The sequence below is a fragment of the Erinaceus europaeus genome, chromosome 13 (genome assembly GCF_950295315.1).
Source record: "Erinaceus europaeus chromosome 13, mEriEur2.1, whole genome shotgun sequence".
Taxonomy (NCBI): domain Eukaryota; kingdom Metazoa; phylum Chordata; class Mammalia; order Eulipotyphla; family Erinaceidae; genus Erinaceus; species Erinaceus europaeus.
In genome coordinates this window covers 37,930,024-37,942,757 of record NC_080174.1, presented here as the reverse complement: position 1 = coordinate 37,942,757, position 12,734 = coordinate 37,930,024, and the positions used below count along the sequence as shown (strand labels likewise).

General features: G+C 38.3%; 1 protein-coding gene across 4 annotated transcripts in view; it reads left to right on the top strand.

Annotated features, from left to right (window-relative positions):
- Nucleotides 1-11,414, top strand: part of CDC42 (cell division cycle 42) — a 47,010-nt gene extending 35,596 nt beyond the window's left edge. For 3 of the 4 annotated variants that reach the window (XM_007522605.3, XM_060205526.1, XM_060205527.1), the window contains exons 4-6: nt 1,921-2,030; nt 2,403-2,600; nt 9,918-11,414. In XM_007522605.3, the coding sequence (XP_007522667.1) occupies nt 1,921-2,030; nt 2,403-2,600; nt 9,918-10,007 (398 nt within the window). In that variant the 3' untranslated portion in view covers nt 10,008-11,414. Of the gene's footprint in view, nt 1-1,920; nt 2,031-2,402; nt 2,601-8,457; nt 8,641-9,917 lie in introns of those variants that run through there. The other variant, XM_007522607.2, reaches the window with a different exon arrangement.
- Nucleotides 11,415-12,734: the final 1,320 nt, after the last annotated feature.

Genomic DNA, 12,734 nt, shown 5'->3' with positions numbered 1-12,734 from the left:
TGGGTAATCAACCCTGAATGCTCAGGCCCTCAAATTCAGTTTTCCAACACATTAGTTTCTCTCTGGTCCCATTTTTTCTTTTTTAATCCCTTCTCTTACTACAATTATACACTCTAATTTAGTAAATGAAAGTTAGACATCTGAGTGTGTATCTTCGGCTTTAAAGAAATTGTTAGAAGTACTTATAGTGGATTTATTGTTTTGTAATCTTCCTTTGAACTTTTCTTAAACCCTTATTTAACTCTTACTAACCTTTATCTCCATATTATCTTGAAGATACCTATCTTATCCACTAATGCTGTTGCCTACATGGTGATAAATAACACCTTTAATTTCCTATTTTGATTGCTACCCTGAATTCTTGCATTTTCATTGTTTGCAAAAAGTTTTTAATGGCTTGTAGAATATTATTAATTTATTTTCCTTTTAATCTTATTATTTATTTATTTATGCCTCCAGAGTTACCATTGGGGCTCAGTGCTGTCACTATGAATCCATTGCTCCTGGTGGCCATTTTTCCCCATTTTATTGGATAGGGCAGTGGGAAATTGAGAGAGGAGGGGGAGATAATGAGGCAGAGAGAAAGATTGACACGTGCAGACCTGCTTCACCACTTGTGAAGAGTCCCTTCTGCAGGTGGGAATTGGGGGCTGGAACCTAGATCCTTGTGCTGGTCCTTACACTTAATACTATGTGTGCTTAACCGGGTGCCCCACTGCCTGGCTCCGTCCTCCTCTAATTTTATTTATTTATTTATTTACTTATTTATTTAAAAAAGGAAAACCGTAGGATAAGAGGGGTCCTCCTCTAATTTTTTAAAAATACACCCAAATACACACTGCATAGAAGTTAGAATTTTGATCATTTTTAAGTGTTTAGTTTGGTGACTTTAAGTGTTTAAATATTGTTTTAATATGTGATTGCTGTTGTTGAGGTTTTAAATCAGATTATTAACTTCTTCCCTTGAGACTCTTCCCTTAACACTTTTGGAAATGTGTATGAATATTTTAAAAACCTTTACTGCCTCTAAGTAACTTTAAGCCTACACACAGTTGCAAGAACAACAGTAGAAGCCCCATATAACCTTTAGTCATATTTGTGAAAGTTTTAATATTTTGCCATACTTGCTTTAGTATTCTTGAATAAATTTGTATTTAAGAGCATATATGGGATCAAGTGGTGGTGCACCTAGTTGAGTACACACATTACCATGCACAAAGACCCTAATTCAAAGCCCTTGGTCCCCAAGCAAGTGCTGCAGGTCTCTCTATCTCTCTTCCTCTCTGTTTTCTCCTCCTTTATCTCCTTACCAAATGAAGAAGAGGGAAAGAAGGAGGAGGAGAAGGAAGAGAGGGGGTAGAAGAAGAAGAAAAAGAGAAGAAGAAAAGGATTTGTGTGCTGGCACTGAGCCCTAGTGATAAACCTGTTGGTAATTAAAAAATACACACACAGACACACACACACACAGACACACACACACACAGACACACACACACAGCAGATATCCTCAGTTTCAGACCTTTATTAAGCATGTGACCTGCTTTGGTAGTTTATGATGGGGAATGGATTTTGCCAGTTGAGTTTTACTATAAGAACTTAGTCTTAGGTTGATCTTTAATTGTTTCTGTATAGTAGCCATTATTGCATTATTGTTGGGTTAAAAATTAACACAAAAATAAAAAACTATGAACTGGTAATAAAGAAAAAAATAGTATTGCTAGTGGAAAGAATTGAAATGTTACATAGAATTAACTAAATAAGCATATTGCTGAAATACTAGAGAGCTATTTCATTAAATAAATGCTTTCTGATTAATGATCAGTGTGATATTAGTTGCATGCTTAATTGCTACCTGATTTATAACTTTAATACTCTAAAGATTTTGAGAACACTTGCTGATTTCTCCTACTTTTTGTTTAGGGCAAGAAGACTATGACAGATTACGGCCGCTGAGTTATCCACAAACAGATGTATTTCTAGTCTGTTTTTCAGTGGTTTCTCCATCCTCATTTGAAAATGTGAAAGAAAAGGTGAGTTTGTCCAATATTCTTTTTTAGATTTTTTTTTTCTTTAAAAAATTAAAAAAATTATTTTGGGTAGAGACAGAGAATTAAGAGGGAAGGGGCACATGGAGAGGGAGGGAGAGAAAGAGAGAGAGAGACAGAGACCTAGCTGCAACACTGCTTCACCTTTCATGAAGCATGACACCTGCAGGTAGGGGGACTGGGGACTTGAAGCTGGTTCCTTGAGCATGTGTACGCTTAGCCAGGTTTGCCACCACCCAGCCTCTTGTTTGTCAGATATTCTTTCTCTGAAAAACATTCTTACACAACTTTTTTTGACTTATATATAACTTCAGTGATTGGATTAATAAAAGTAATTAAAAAATACTTTTTTCCTAGTGGGTGCCTGAGATAACTCACCACTGCCCAAAGACTCCTTTCTTGCTTGTTGGGACCCAGATTGATCTCAGAGATGACCCCTCTACTATTGAGAAACTTGCCAAGAACAAACAGAAGCCTATCACTCCAGAGACTGCTGAAAAGCTGGCCCGTGACCTGAAGGCTGTCAAGTATGTGGAGTGTTCAGCACTCACACAGGTGAGTACTGGTGTGAATCCATTTCTGTTTTTACTTGAGTGTTTTTCTCAGAGCATTTAAGACTCAAAAGCTATTTTCCTTTTTCTTTCCTATTTATTTTTTCATTTTATGGGGGGGGGAGAGATGGTTAATGCTTTATAGCATAGTTGTCTACACATAGGCATGATTTCCCAGCTCTGCATGATGGGTGTCTGCAAAATAGTCTGGCCTCCCACCTAGGACCCCAGTCCCCACTCCCCAAGGCCCCCTTCTGCTCCTTTCCCTGAATCTCAAAGGTTATTTCTGATGATGGTCTGTAGTGCTCAGGAAAGTTGTCCAGAAAGTCTGTGACCAGCTTCATAGTGTATATTCTTTGGCTGGTTTCATGTTTAGAAAATTATTATTGTATATGCAAAGCACTGTGTTGGTGAGCTTCTGTGTGTTATTGTATCATTTGTAATGGGGAAGACTTATTGAAAAGGTTCACATAAGCACAGACTTAAAAGAGTATGAACGATCCCTCCCTGACCTATTTTTTAAAAATATATTTAATATTTCTTGTCAATATTCACAGCTGATGTTATATACTGTTCATGGGCTAATTTAGCCTGAGATAGGCAATCATAATATTTGAGACTTTCATATCAGTGAGCTGACTTCGATATTTCTCAAGCGTGTTTTCATTGTGACTCTATTTTCATGTATTTGGAAGCATTCCGTCTTTGTGCAGTCTTCATTTCTTCTATCCATTTCTTTCTCTTTTTTAAAAAATGTTTTGAATATTTTTTATATTTTTATTTGTTATTCGATAGAGACACGAACTTAGAGGGTGGGGGAGAGAGAGAGAGACAGACACCTGCAACACTCCTTCATCACTTGCAAAGCTTTCCCCCTGCAGGTCAGGACTTGGGGCTCAAACCTGAGTCTTTGTGGATTGTAACTTGCACTCAACCAGGTGCGCTACCACCTGGCCCCTATCCATTTCTTTTATTTATTTATTTGTTTTGGATAGAGAAAGGAGTTGAGAGGGAAGGGGCACTTCAGGAGAAAGAGACCTGTTGTAGCACTGTTTGACTACTTGTCCTTTGCAGGTAGAGTCCGGAGGCTTGAACCTGGGTCCTTGGGTATTATGTGTGCTCAACCAGGTGCACCACTTCCTGCACCCCTTCCATTTATTTTTACTTTTTTAAAGATTTATTTATCAGTGAGAGGAAGAGGGGGAAATCAAGGCACCGCTCTAGCACATGCAATTGGAAATTGAAATTAGGATATCATACTTCAGAGTTTGACACTTTTATCCTCTGTGAGACTTCCTGGGCAGCCTCTCCACTTCTGAATACTTAAATTGGCATTCTTCTCACAGTTTGATGGGAAACATGACATTCTAAGAATAGAGAATGAAAATGTTGAGTATTTACAGTGAGAATTTTTTATTTGACCTGTGCACTTTCATCATTTTAAATAATTTTTTAAAAATTATTATCTTTATGGATAGAGACAGCCAGAAATTGAGAGGGAAGGGGGAGTAGACAGGGAGAGAGACACCTGCAATATTGCTACACCACTCTCATAGCTTTCCTCCTGCAGGTGGGGACCAGCGATCAAACCTGGGTCCTTATGCTCTGTAACTTGTGTGCTCAACTAGGTGCGCCACCATCTGGCCCCTGGTTTCATCTTCATGTCTTTTTTTTTTTTTTTTTTTTTTTTTTTAATATTTATTTTCCTTTTTGTTGCCCTTGTTTTTTATTGTTGTTGTAGTTATTATTGTTGTTATTTATGTCATTGTTAGATAGGACAGAGAGAAATGAAGAGAGGAGGGGAAAACAGAGGGGGGGAGAGAAAGACATCTGCAGACCTGCTTCACCGCCTGTGAATCGACTACCCCTGCAGATGGGAAGCCGGGGGCTCCAACTGGGATCCTTGAGCTGGTCCTTGCGCTTTGCGCCACGTGCGCTTAACCCGCAGCACTACTGCCTGACTCCCTCATCTTCATGTCTTACTGATTCTACCCTCTGAGTACTCTTTTGGATATAAAGACTTTTAGAAATTATTAGCACAGATAGTGATTATAGTAATTATTTGTACTCAACACATTTAAGTTTGAATAATAATTTAATATCTAATTAAATACCTAATTAGTTGAATACCTAGTTAAAGTAGGAAAGAGCTAAAGAATAGAGATTTTGTACACTGACATTAAATTTACTTACATATATTATTATTTTTCAGGTAATTAAATTTTTACTAATTCTTAAGTTGTTGGATTATTGATTATATGTATACAAAGGTAAAGTTCATTTGCTTCCTTAGTATATGTATATTAGGTGTTTAGTATGTAGGCCTAATGCTTAATTTAATAATCTCCAAAGTAGTACTTTGGATATTAAAGATAAAAATTTTTATGATTAATTGGATGTTTCATGTTCAGAATCATTCTCCTGTACAGTTTTCCTTGGTAATTTAGAGCTGTTCTAAAAATAGATATTCAGAAGCTGAGAAGATTTTTATGTCTTCTGTTAAACAACAGTGATTTGAGACTAAAAAAGGAATGCCTGATGCTTCAGAGGATGATGCCATCCTCAGAATAGTGGTCTGCTAGTGTGTGAGCTGATGTGCACACTTACATTGGAGGTGGGGAGGATGTACATGTAATGTGTGACAAATCATACCTGACTTTAAAAAAAATTTCTTATTTATAAAAAGGAAACATTGACAAAACCATAGGATAAGAGGGGTACAACTTTGCACGATTCCCACCACCAGACCTCCATATCCCATCCCTTCCCCTGATAGCTTTCCTATTCTTTAACCCTCTGGGAGTATGGACCCAAGGTCATTGTCGGATGCAGAAGGTTGAAGGTCTGGCTTCTGTAATTGCTACCCCGCTGAACATGGGCATTGAAAGGTTGATCCATACTCCCAGCCTTTCTCTCGATTTTTCTAGTGGGGAAGGGCTCTGGGGAAACTGAGCTCCTCCAGGACACATTGGTGGGGTTATCTGTCCAGGGAAGTCTGTTTGGCATCATGCTAGCATCTGGAACCTGGTGCTTGACAAGAGAGTTAACATACAAAGCCAAACAAATTATTGACCAATCATGGACCTAAAGGCTGGAATAGTGCAGATGAAGTGTTGCGGGGGGGGGGGGGGGGCCCTCCATTTTGTTGATAGCTAGTAGGCATATTTTAGTTATAATCCAAAGGGCCTGTAGCTATACTAGTGTTTTTTTGTTTGTTTTTGTTTTTTTTTTTTTGCCTGAGCCTGAAATTTGATATGCAGGTGGATCCAAGTTATTGTCTGGGGAGATGATGTCATGGCTGGGAAAAGGACCAGAAAGCTGGATCAGGGAAGAGAGTAGCTCCCTAATATGGGAAAGGGGTATAAATATTGTTGACTGTAAACCCCATCGATTTGGGGCCCATAATTAGCTTAGGAGCCTGTGTGACCTCTGCATCACTCTAGATCTGAGCTCCCATTCTGTGGTCACGAGTAGAAACATTCCATGCTGCCCCAGTATCGACCCATCTTCCTCAGGTGTAGCATAGGGTATGTTGTCCATCCTCCCTTCGAGGGATGGAACATTCTCTACCGTTGTTGATCCAAGTTGAGGGAAAGGTCCTATGGGGGCTCAGAAAGGGGTCTATTTTGTTGTTCCTGATAGAAATGACCGGTAACAATGGAGAGAGGGATTTATTTAAGTTCTAGGCCCATTCAAGTCTGTTTGGGAATCTCAGGACTCCCCGATTAGGGCCCCAGCTGATCATAGCTGACTTTATACTCATAATTTACATACCTCTGACCCCTAATGTGGGCTGACTTGGGGATATGGAGGCAAGTTGACCATGTGGGCCCAATTTTAGATCACTGATGAAGTTTGTTTTATAGAATTAGATGTTTCTATGTCAGATTTATTATAGTACCAACATGTTTCAGTAGTCATTTTCTTGAGACTCAAAAGATTTTAGAAACTGCATTTTATTATTATTATTATTAAAGCTCAGAGAAATGGAAAGATAGGATATGTGTTTGGGATCTAGAACTTTCAGGACTTTATATTCTGTTTGTTGGTCTCTAAAGCTGAACTTCTTATATAATCAGACTGTGTGGGTAAAGCAGAGATTATACTTGTTTTGTAGGGGATTAGCTAGTCCTTGTCAGTAAGCAAAGAATTTTCTTTATGGGCTCCCTAGTTTCTAGTAGTTCTCTTTATTAAGAATGTTTTCTCTTTGCATCCTCATTTTATTCAATATTTGATTGTCATAGTTTTCCCTCAGGAGGATATATAGAAAGAATTTCAGAGAAACTTCAGCCACTTGCTTAGTGGTTATTTTTTTGTAATGTGTGCACCCTATTAGGTGTGCCACGACCTGGCCCTGAGTTTCTTCTTTGTAAAAAGACACAGAAGGAAAACCTTTTCACCCTTAAAAAAAATGTGTGTGTGTGTGTGTGTGTGTGTGTGTGTGTGTGTGTGTGTGTGTGTGTGTGTATGTATGTATGTAGCAGGGATGAACCTGGGGCTCATGTACTATGCCACTGAATCACTTTCCTGGTCCTACTTTTTTTCAGAGAGGAAGAGATGACATGGGCGTGCCAAAATACCAGATACCAAAGCACTGCTTTACTATCCTTGGAGTTCCCCTGGTGCTTTCTGTGGTGCTCTCCTCTGTGGTGTGGGGATCAAACCTAGGGCCTTCATACATGCTAAAGCATGAGCTTTACCCACTCAGTGAACTCCTGGTTCATCACTCTTTCTTGGAAAGTACTGCTTGCTATTTCTCATTTATATTGTACTCAGTGGTGTTTGGGTACTGGCTCTCTTCTGGGATGCCATGGCTGGGGAAGGAGGTAGTCTGAGGCTGGTACTTGTTAATGTAGCTTCTGGTACTTTGGGAGGAAATTTTTACTGACCTAAAGAATGTGATAAATTACCTTAGGAGGTAAACCTGTGGTGAGTTTAGGTGAGTTTAGTCTATAGACCAGGGCCCAGTATACCACTTCTGCTGAGCCACACTGTCATGTTGGAGTTCTGGCTGAGGTATAAGTGCATTTCTGGATCTTAATCCCTGTAGACCTGAGAATATTCTCTGTTTTCACGCCATGCTTTATGCTCTGATATCCATGCACCATTTTCAAGCATTGGACTGCTTGCTAAAGCCCATTCTAGGGTTCCATTCGTTTTCCTCTGATTTTGCTGGTGGTTACTTGTTCTAATAACATTACTGAAAAACTGAAATGTATGCCATTTCTAGAGTTTGCTCTTTGAGCTTCTCCTAGTTGATACTGATGAAAAATTAACACTCTTTCTAACTGTCTGAACCTTTTAATATTGGGAAATTTACTTGAAGTCCTGATTAATCCCACCCATATATACCATTGAATCTAGAAACATGTAGCATGCTTGTCAGTCTGCTATTTGTGTCCTTCAGTTATTCAGGAGCTGAATTCACAGAAGCCTAAAATAGTAGTTTATTTTGATCCAAACTTTGTATGCAATTCTTGGAATGATGGGAAATGCTGTAAGATATAATTATCTAATGTATCTGTCTTGTATTTATATACTCGTTTTTTCTTTTTGCATTATTTTCATTAAAATATTTTGATAATAGATTTCAAAGTGAGATTATTATAGAAATCAACATATACATCTTCATAAAAAGGTTTTCTTGTTTACTTAACCTTGTTTTATTGAAGAGGTTTCTATTTAGCTATATACTGTCCTCAGTTAATCGATTTTAAATCTAGCTTTCTGGCAGTTATTTTTCTTAAGATGCATTTGCTTCTGTGAATTCAGTCCACTTTATCTGGAATGCTATTGTATCTGCTAGTCTTTCTAATCCTCTAACCTGGCTGCTATTCTCTCTTCTCCCCTCTGTCTTATAGAGAGGTCTGAAGAATGTGTTTGATGAGGCTATCCTAGCTGCCCTCGAGCCTCCGGAAACTCAACCCAAAAGGAAGTGCTGTATATTCTAAACTGTTTTCTTCTTCCCTCTTTGCTGCTGCTTCCTATCCCACTACTGTAGAAAGATCGTTTAAAAACAAAGGAATAAAACCATCCTGTTTGAATGCCTCTGTGTCTTTTTACTCACCACCTTAGAGCAACCTCTGTATTAGTTTTTGATCAAGAATGCGATATAATACAGAATATTTTTTGTGCTCAGTAGCTAAGTTGGATTTGTTTAACTTTCTGCTGCTTGAGTTGCCTGATGCTCAGAGCTTTTTGGTTTGGATTACTATTGCAAAAGGGAATTTGGTTTAGCATTAAGAATGTTTTCTGGGAGAAAATAGGAATTTTAACACTTCTAGATCTTAGTTCTAGGTGGAGAAAATAACACAAATATCATTTTTCTCTTATGACTGTTAATTGTAATTGCATGAAAAACTATGGAAAAAAGGGTGACCTAGTAGAGTGTAATGGGGGAAGGGAGGATTTTTCTTTTTTTGGTTTCCTTTGTGCAATGAAACTTTATGTTGGTATTGCTTTGGCTGTCTGTGCTATCTATAGTGGAGTAATTGTCAAGGGTGGGAAAGGTATTGATGTATCTGCTACTGCTTTATGAGATCATTTGTTACATTATCTTTAAGAATAGCATCCATTTTAACAGTTCATCTAAGGTTTGTAAATGTTGAGATGTAAAAGCTGCCACCTTTATATTTCTGCTCCTGATTTTATTGTTGTGAGGGAAACATACAATTGTGGTTACTTTCAAATTTTGAAATTAAAAAATATACAATTGTTTGTATAAATGCCTGGTGAAGCTCTTTTCCTATTGCACTGACTGGCTCTAGTTTTACATTTGTATTAGGAACCCACATTTTTTGCTTCCTTGAATCCCCTTGTTTCTAATTGGTGGGATGAAGGGAGTTCAGAGTGAATATCTTCAATGCAACCACTGTAACTGCCTCTCTCCATCTTTTCCTGCACCTTCCATATAAGGATACCACTGCCCAGTGCCGTCCTTCAGTTCCTGTTCCATACCCAGCTGTTTCATTTGAATGCAGAACTTCTTCACTTGTTTTATGTACAGTATTTTAGCAGCACATTACAAAACTCATGTTGAATGAGCAAATGACACGTGCTTATTGTGATATACCTTGGTCTGCAAAAAGCTTTCTCAAAGGACCACTGTCTCATTCATCAATATCTGCTCCTCTATTTCTGAATTAATGGATCCTTCCGTGCCCTGCCTGGAAAAAACTTGGTGAAATGAAATTATTTTGAGGTTCAGGGTTGTTTTTATCATTTTGTTCTTTGCCAACTCTTCCAGGTTTTAAATTTGGTCTCCAGCTTTATTATACTGAAATCAGACTGCCCATTTTTTTTTCTTTCTACCCCTTTTCAGAAAGGCCTAAAGAATGTATTTGATGAAGCAATATTGGCTGCCTTGGAGCCTCCAGAACCGAAGAAGAGCCGCAGGTGTGTGCTGCTATGAACATCTCTCCAGAGCCCTTTCTGCACAGCTGGTGTTGTCATCGTACTAAAAGCAATGTTTAAATCAAACTAAAGATTAAAAATTAAAATTCATTTTTTTTGCAATAATGACAAATGCCCTGCACCTACCCACATGCACTCGTGTGAGACAAGCCCATAGATATGCTCCCCTTCCCCTTCTCAGTACTAGTTAATTTTGAGTACTTGTGTATTGTCAGAAAAGTGATCAGTACTACTAGTTTCTGTTATGTTGTTTGAAAAAAATTTTGTTGTTTTTGTTTAAAAGCAAGGCATGCTTGTGATGACTCTGTAACAGACTAATTTGGTTTATTGAAGCTGCTCCTGGGTTCCACTCTGGAGAGTAGTCTGGGACATACAGGTTCCCTCCCTTTTTTTTTTTTTTTTTTTTTTTTTGTGTGTGTGTGTGTGGGGGGTTGTTTTTAATTAGTCATTAAAAAAAAAATCATAAACTATTAGCCCTTAAGGGGAGGAGCATGGATTGATTCCACATTCCACTCCTAGATTTCTTTTAGAAAACATGTTCCCCATCTGGTGCTCTTAGGAAGGAGTATAGCAAATGCCTCATTTAATAACTGACTCCTTTTTGAAAGTTGCCTTTTCTCTCCACCCTTAAGTAGGCCCAGCATTTGATAAAACTCATGTAAGCAGGTAGAACCTGTCTTACCCTTCCTTTTTCCTAGGATGCACACTATAAGTGACTGACTTTCAAGGAAAATTGTTTGCCATTTAATTTTTTTTTTCTTGGAAGTTAATTTCTAACTTCTTTCACTGATAAATGAAGAGTATTGCACCTTTGAAATACACCAAAATGGATTGAGTACATAATTTAATAACATTTTTCCCCGTCAGTCATTGTCTTGTATGCTTAGCATAGACATGCAGCTTAATAGTATATGATATAGTATTACTAGAACACAGCCGAAGACTGCATCGAGGAAATATCAGGGGTGGTGCTAGAAGACAGATGTCTGTGGAATGATTCACATCCTCTTTCAAGTTGTGAGGATAGAGACCTGCTTCATTAAGAAGCTGGGGATGGGGGTGGGGGGGTGGGGGGTGGGGAGAACATTTAAAAACATGGGACCAATCGGGACTTAACTTGTTTTGCGTATGAGGAACCCTAGAGCAGCCATCTGAGGCTCTCTGGTTTAGTAAAAACTATGGAGAGAGTCTTATAAAGACTCTTCCTAAGTGTTAAAAGAAACTTTCATCAGCTCATTTTGGTTGCAGTTTCCAATTTTTAAAAATATTTAGGTAATCTTTTCCACCTTCCCCCAGTCCTAATTCTTGTAGATTCATTAGTGTTGAACCAATGCTTTCTCATGTCTCAATTCTTTGTATATGCATTCTTTTCAGATGTATTAAACAAAAACCCTTCACAATCCTGCCTGAGGGTTGTTATTTTTCCCTCCGCTTCTTTTTAGGTATTTAGGAGTCAGAACTTTTAACAAATATTAGGATAATATTTTAAAACTTTTGTTATCTTTGCTTATTTTCTGGCATTCTGCTTGAGATCATGTTTTTCCTTCCATATATTCATTTTGTGTTTTTTCTTTTAAGTTTTCTCTTAAATACTAAGTTGGTTTATAGCAGTTCTTACTGAAGAAATGTTCAGGAAGCCTTGTGTTGTTGGAAGGAGATGTCAGCACACCTCTGATCCATAATTTAGTTGGACAACAACCAGATCCCCCAGCAGTGATTCTTTCTTAACTTATTTATTTATTTATTTTTGATAGAGGGGGAGATAGAGAAAGAGACAGAGAGATACCTGCAGCATTGCTTCACTACTTGTGAAGCTTTCCCCCTACAAGTGGGGACCAAGGGCTTAAACTTGGGTCCTTGTGCACTGTAATGTATGCACTTATTAACCAGGTGTGCCACCGCCTGGCCCCCCATAGCAGTGGTTTTTAAACTTGACTGCGTGTTAGAGTATTGCTTAAGCAGTGGGATGCTTATAATCATTCTGGGTATTGCCAAGATGCAGCCAGATTTTGAGAACCACTGCTTCTGGGATTGTTAACCCAAACTTCTCCCATTAGGTTCTAGATTCTGTGCTGTGTTTCAAATATGGGACATAAACGAAGTCCTGTGTTTGCTTTGCTTCTATATAGCATTGAAACTATGCTGTGGGTTGATTTGAAAGGGCTTAAGAAGAGGCATATATCAGCTTACTGTTTTAACCATTGTTGTTTCTCCTATGACTGCACTACGGAGAGAAGCCTGAATGTTGCTGTGGACCCTGGGGAGCAGGAGCTGTGTATCTGTAGTTTATTTTTTTATTTTTTTTTTATTTATTGGATAGAGACAGAGAGAAATCCAGAGGGGAGGGGAGATAGAAAGGGCAAGAGGAAGAGGAGAGACATCTGCAACCCCGATTCACCACACCTGAAGCTTTCCCCTTGCAGGTGGGGACTGGGTCCTTGGTTTTATAAATTGTGCACTCTACTGGGTATGACACAGCCTGGACTCCTATTTAATATTACTGATTTTTGGCATGGCTTAGTGAGTGATAGTGCCAGGGAAGTGATATAGTTGGAAAAACATTATTTAAAATAGTGCTTAGCAGATCTGGCTTGTGGTAAAATTTAACATTTAGGCTAGTAAAGCACTAATGCATTACCAGTAGGTTTTCTAATATGCCAGTATTTTACTGAATATTTAAAAGAGGGTTCTGTAGATTGTTAACACTGTATCCTTAGAACTTGAT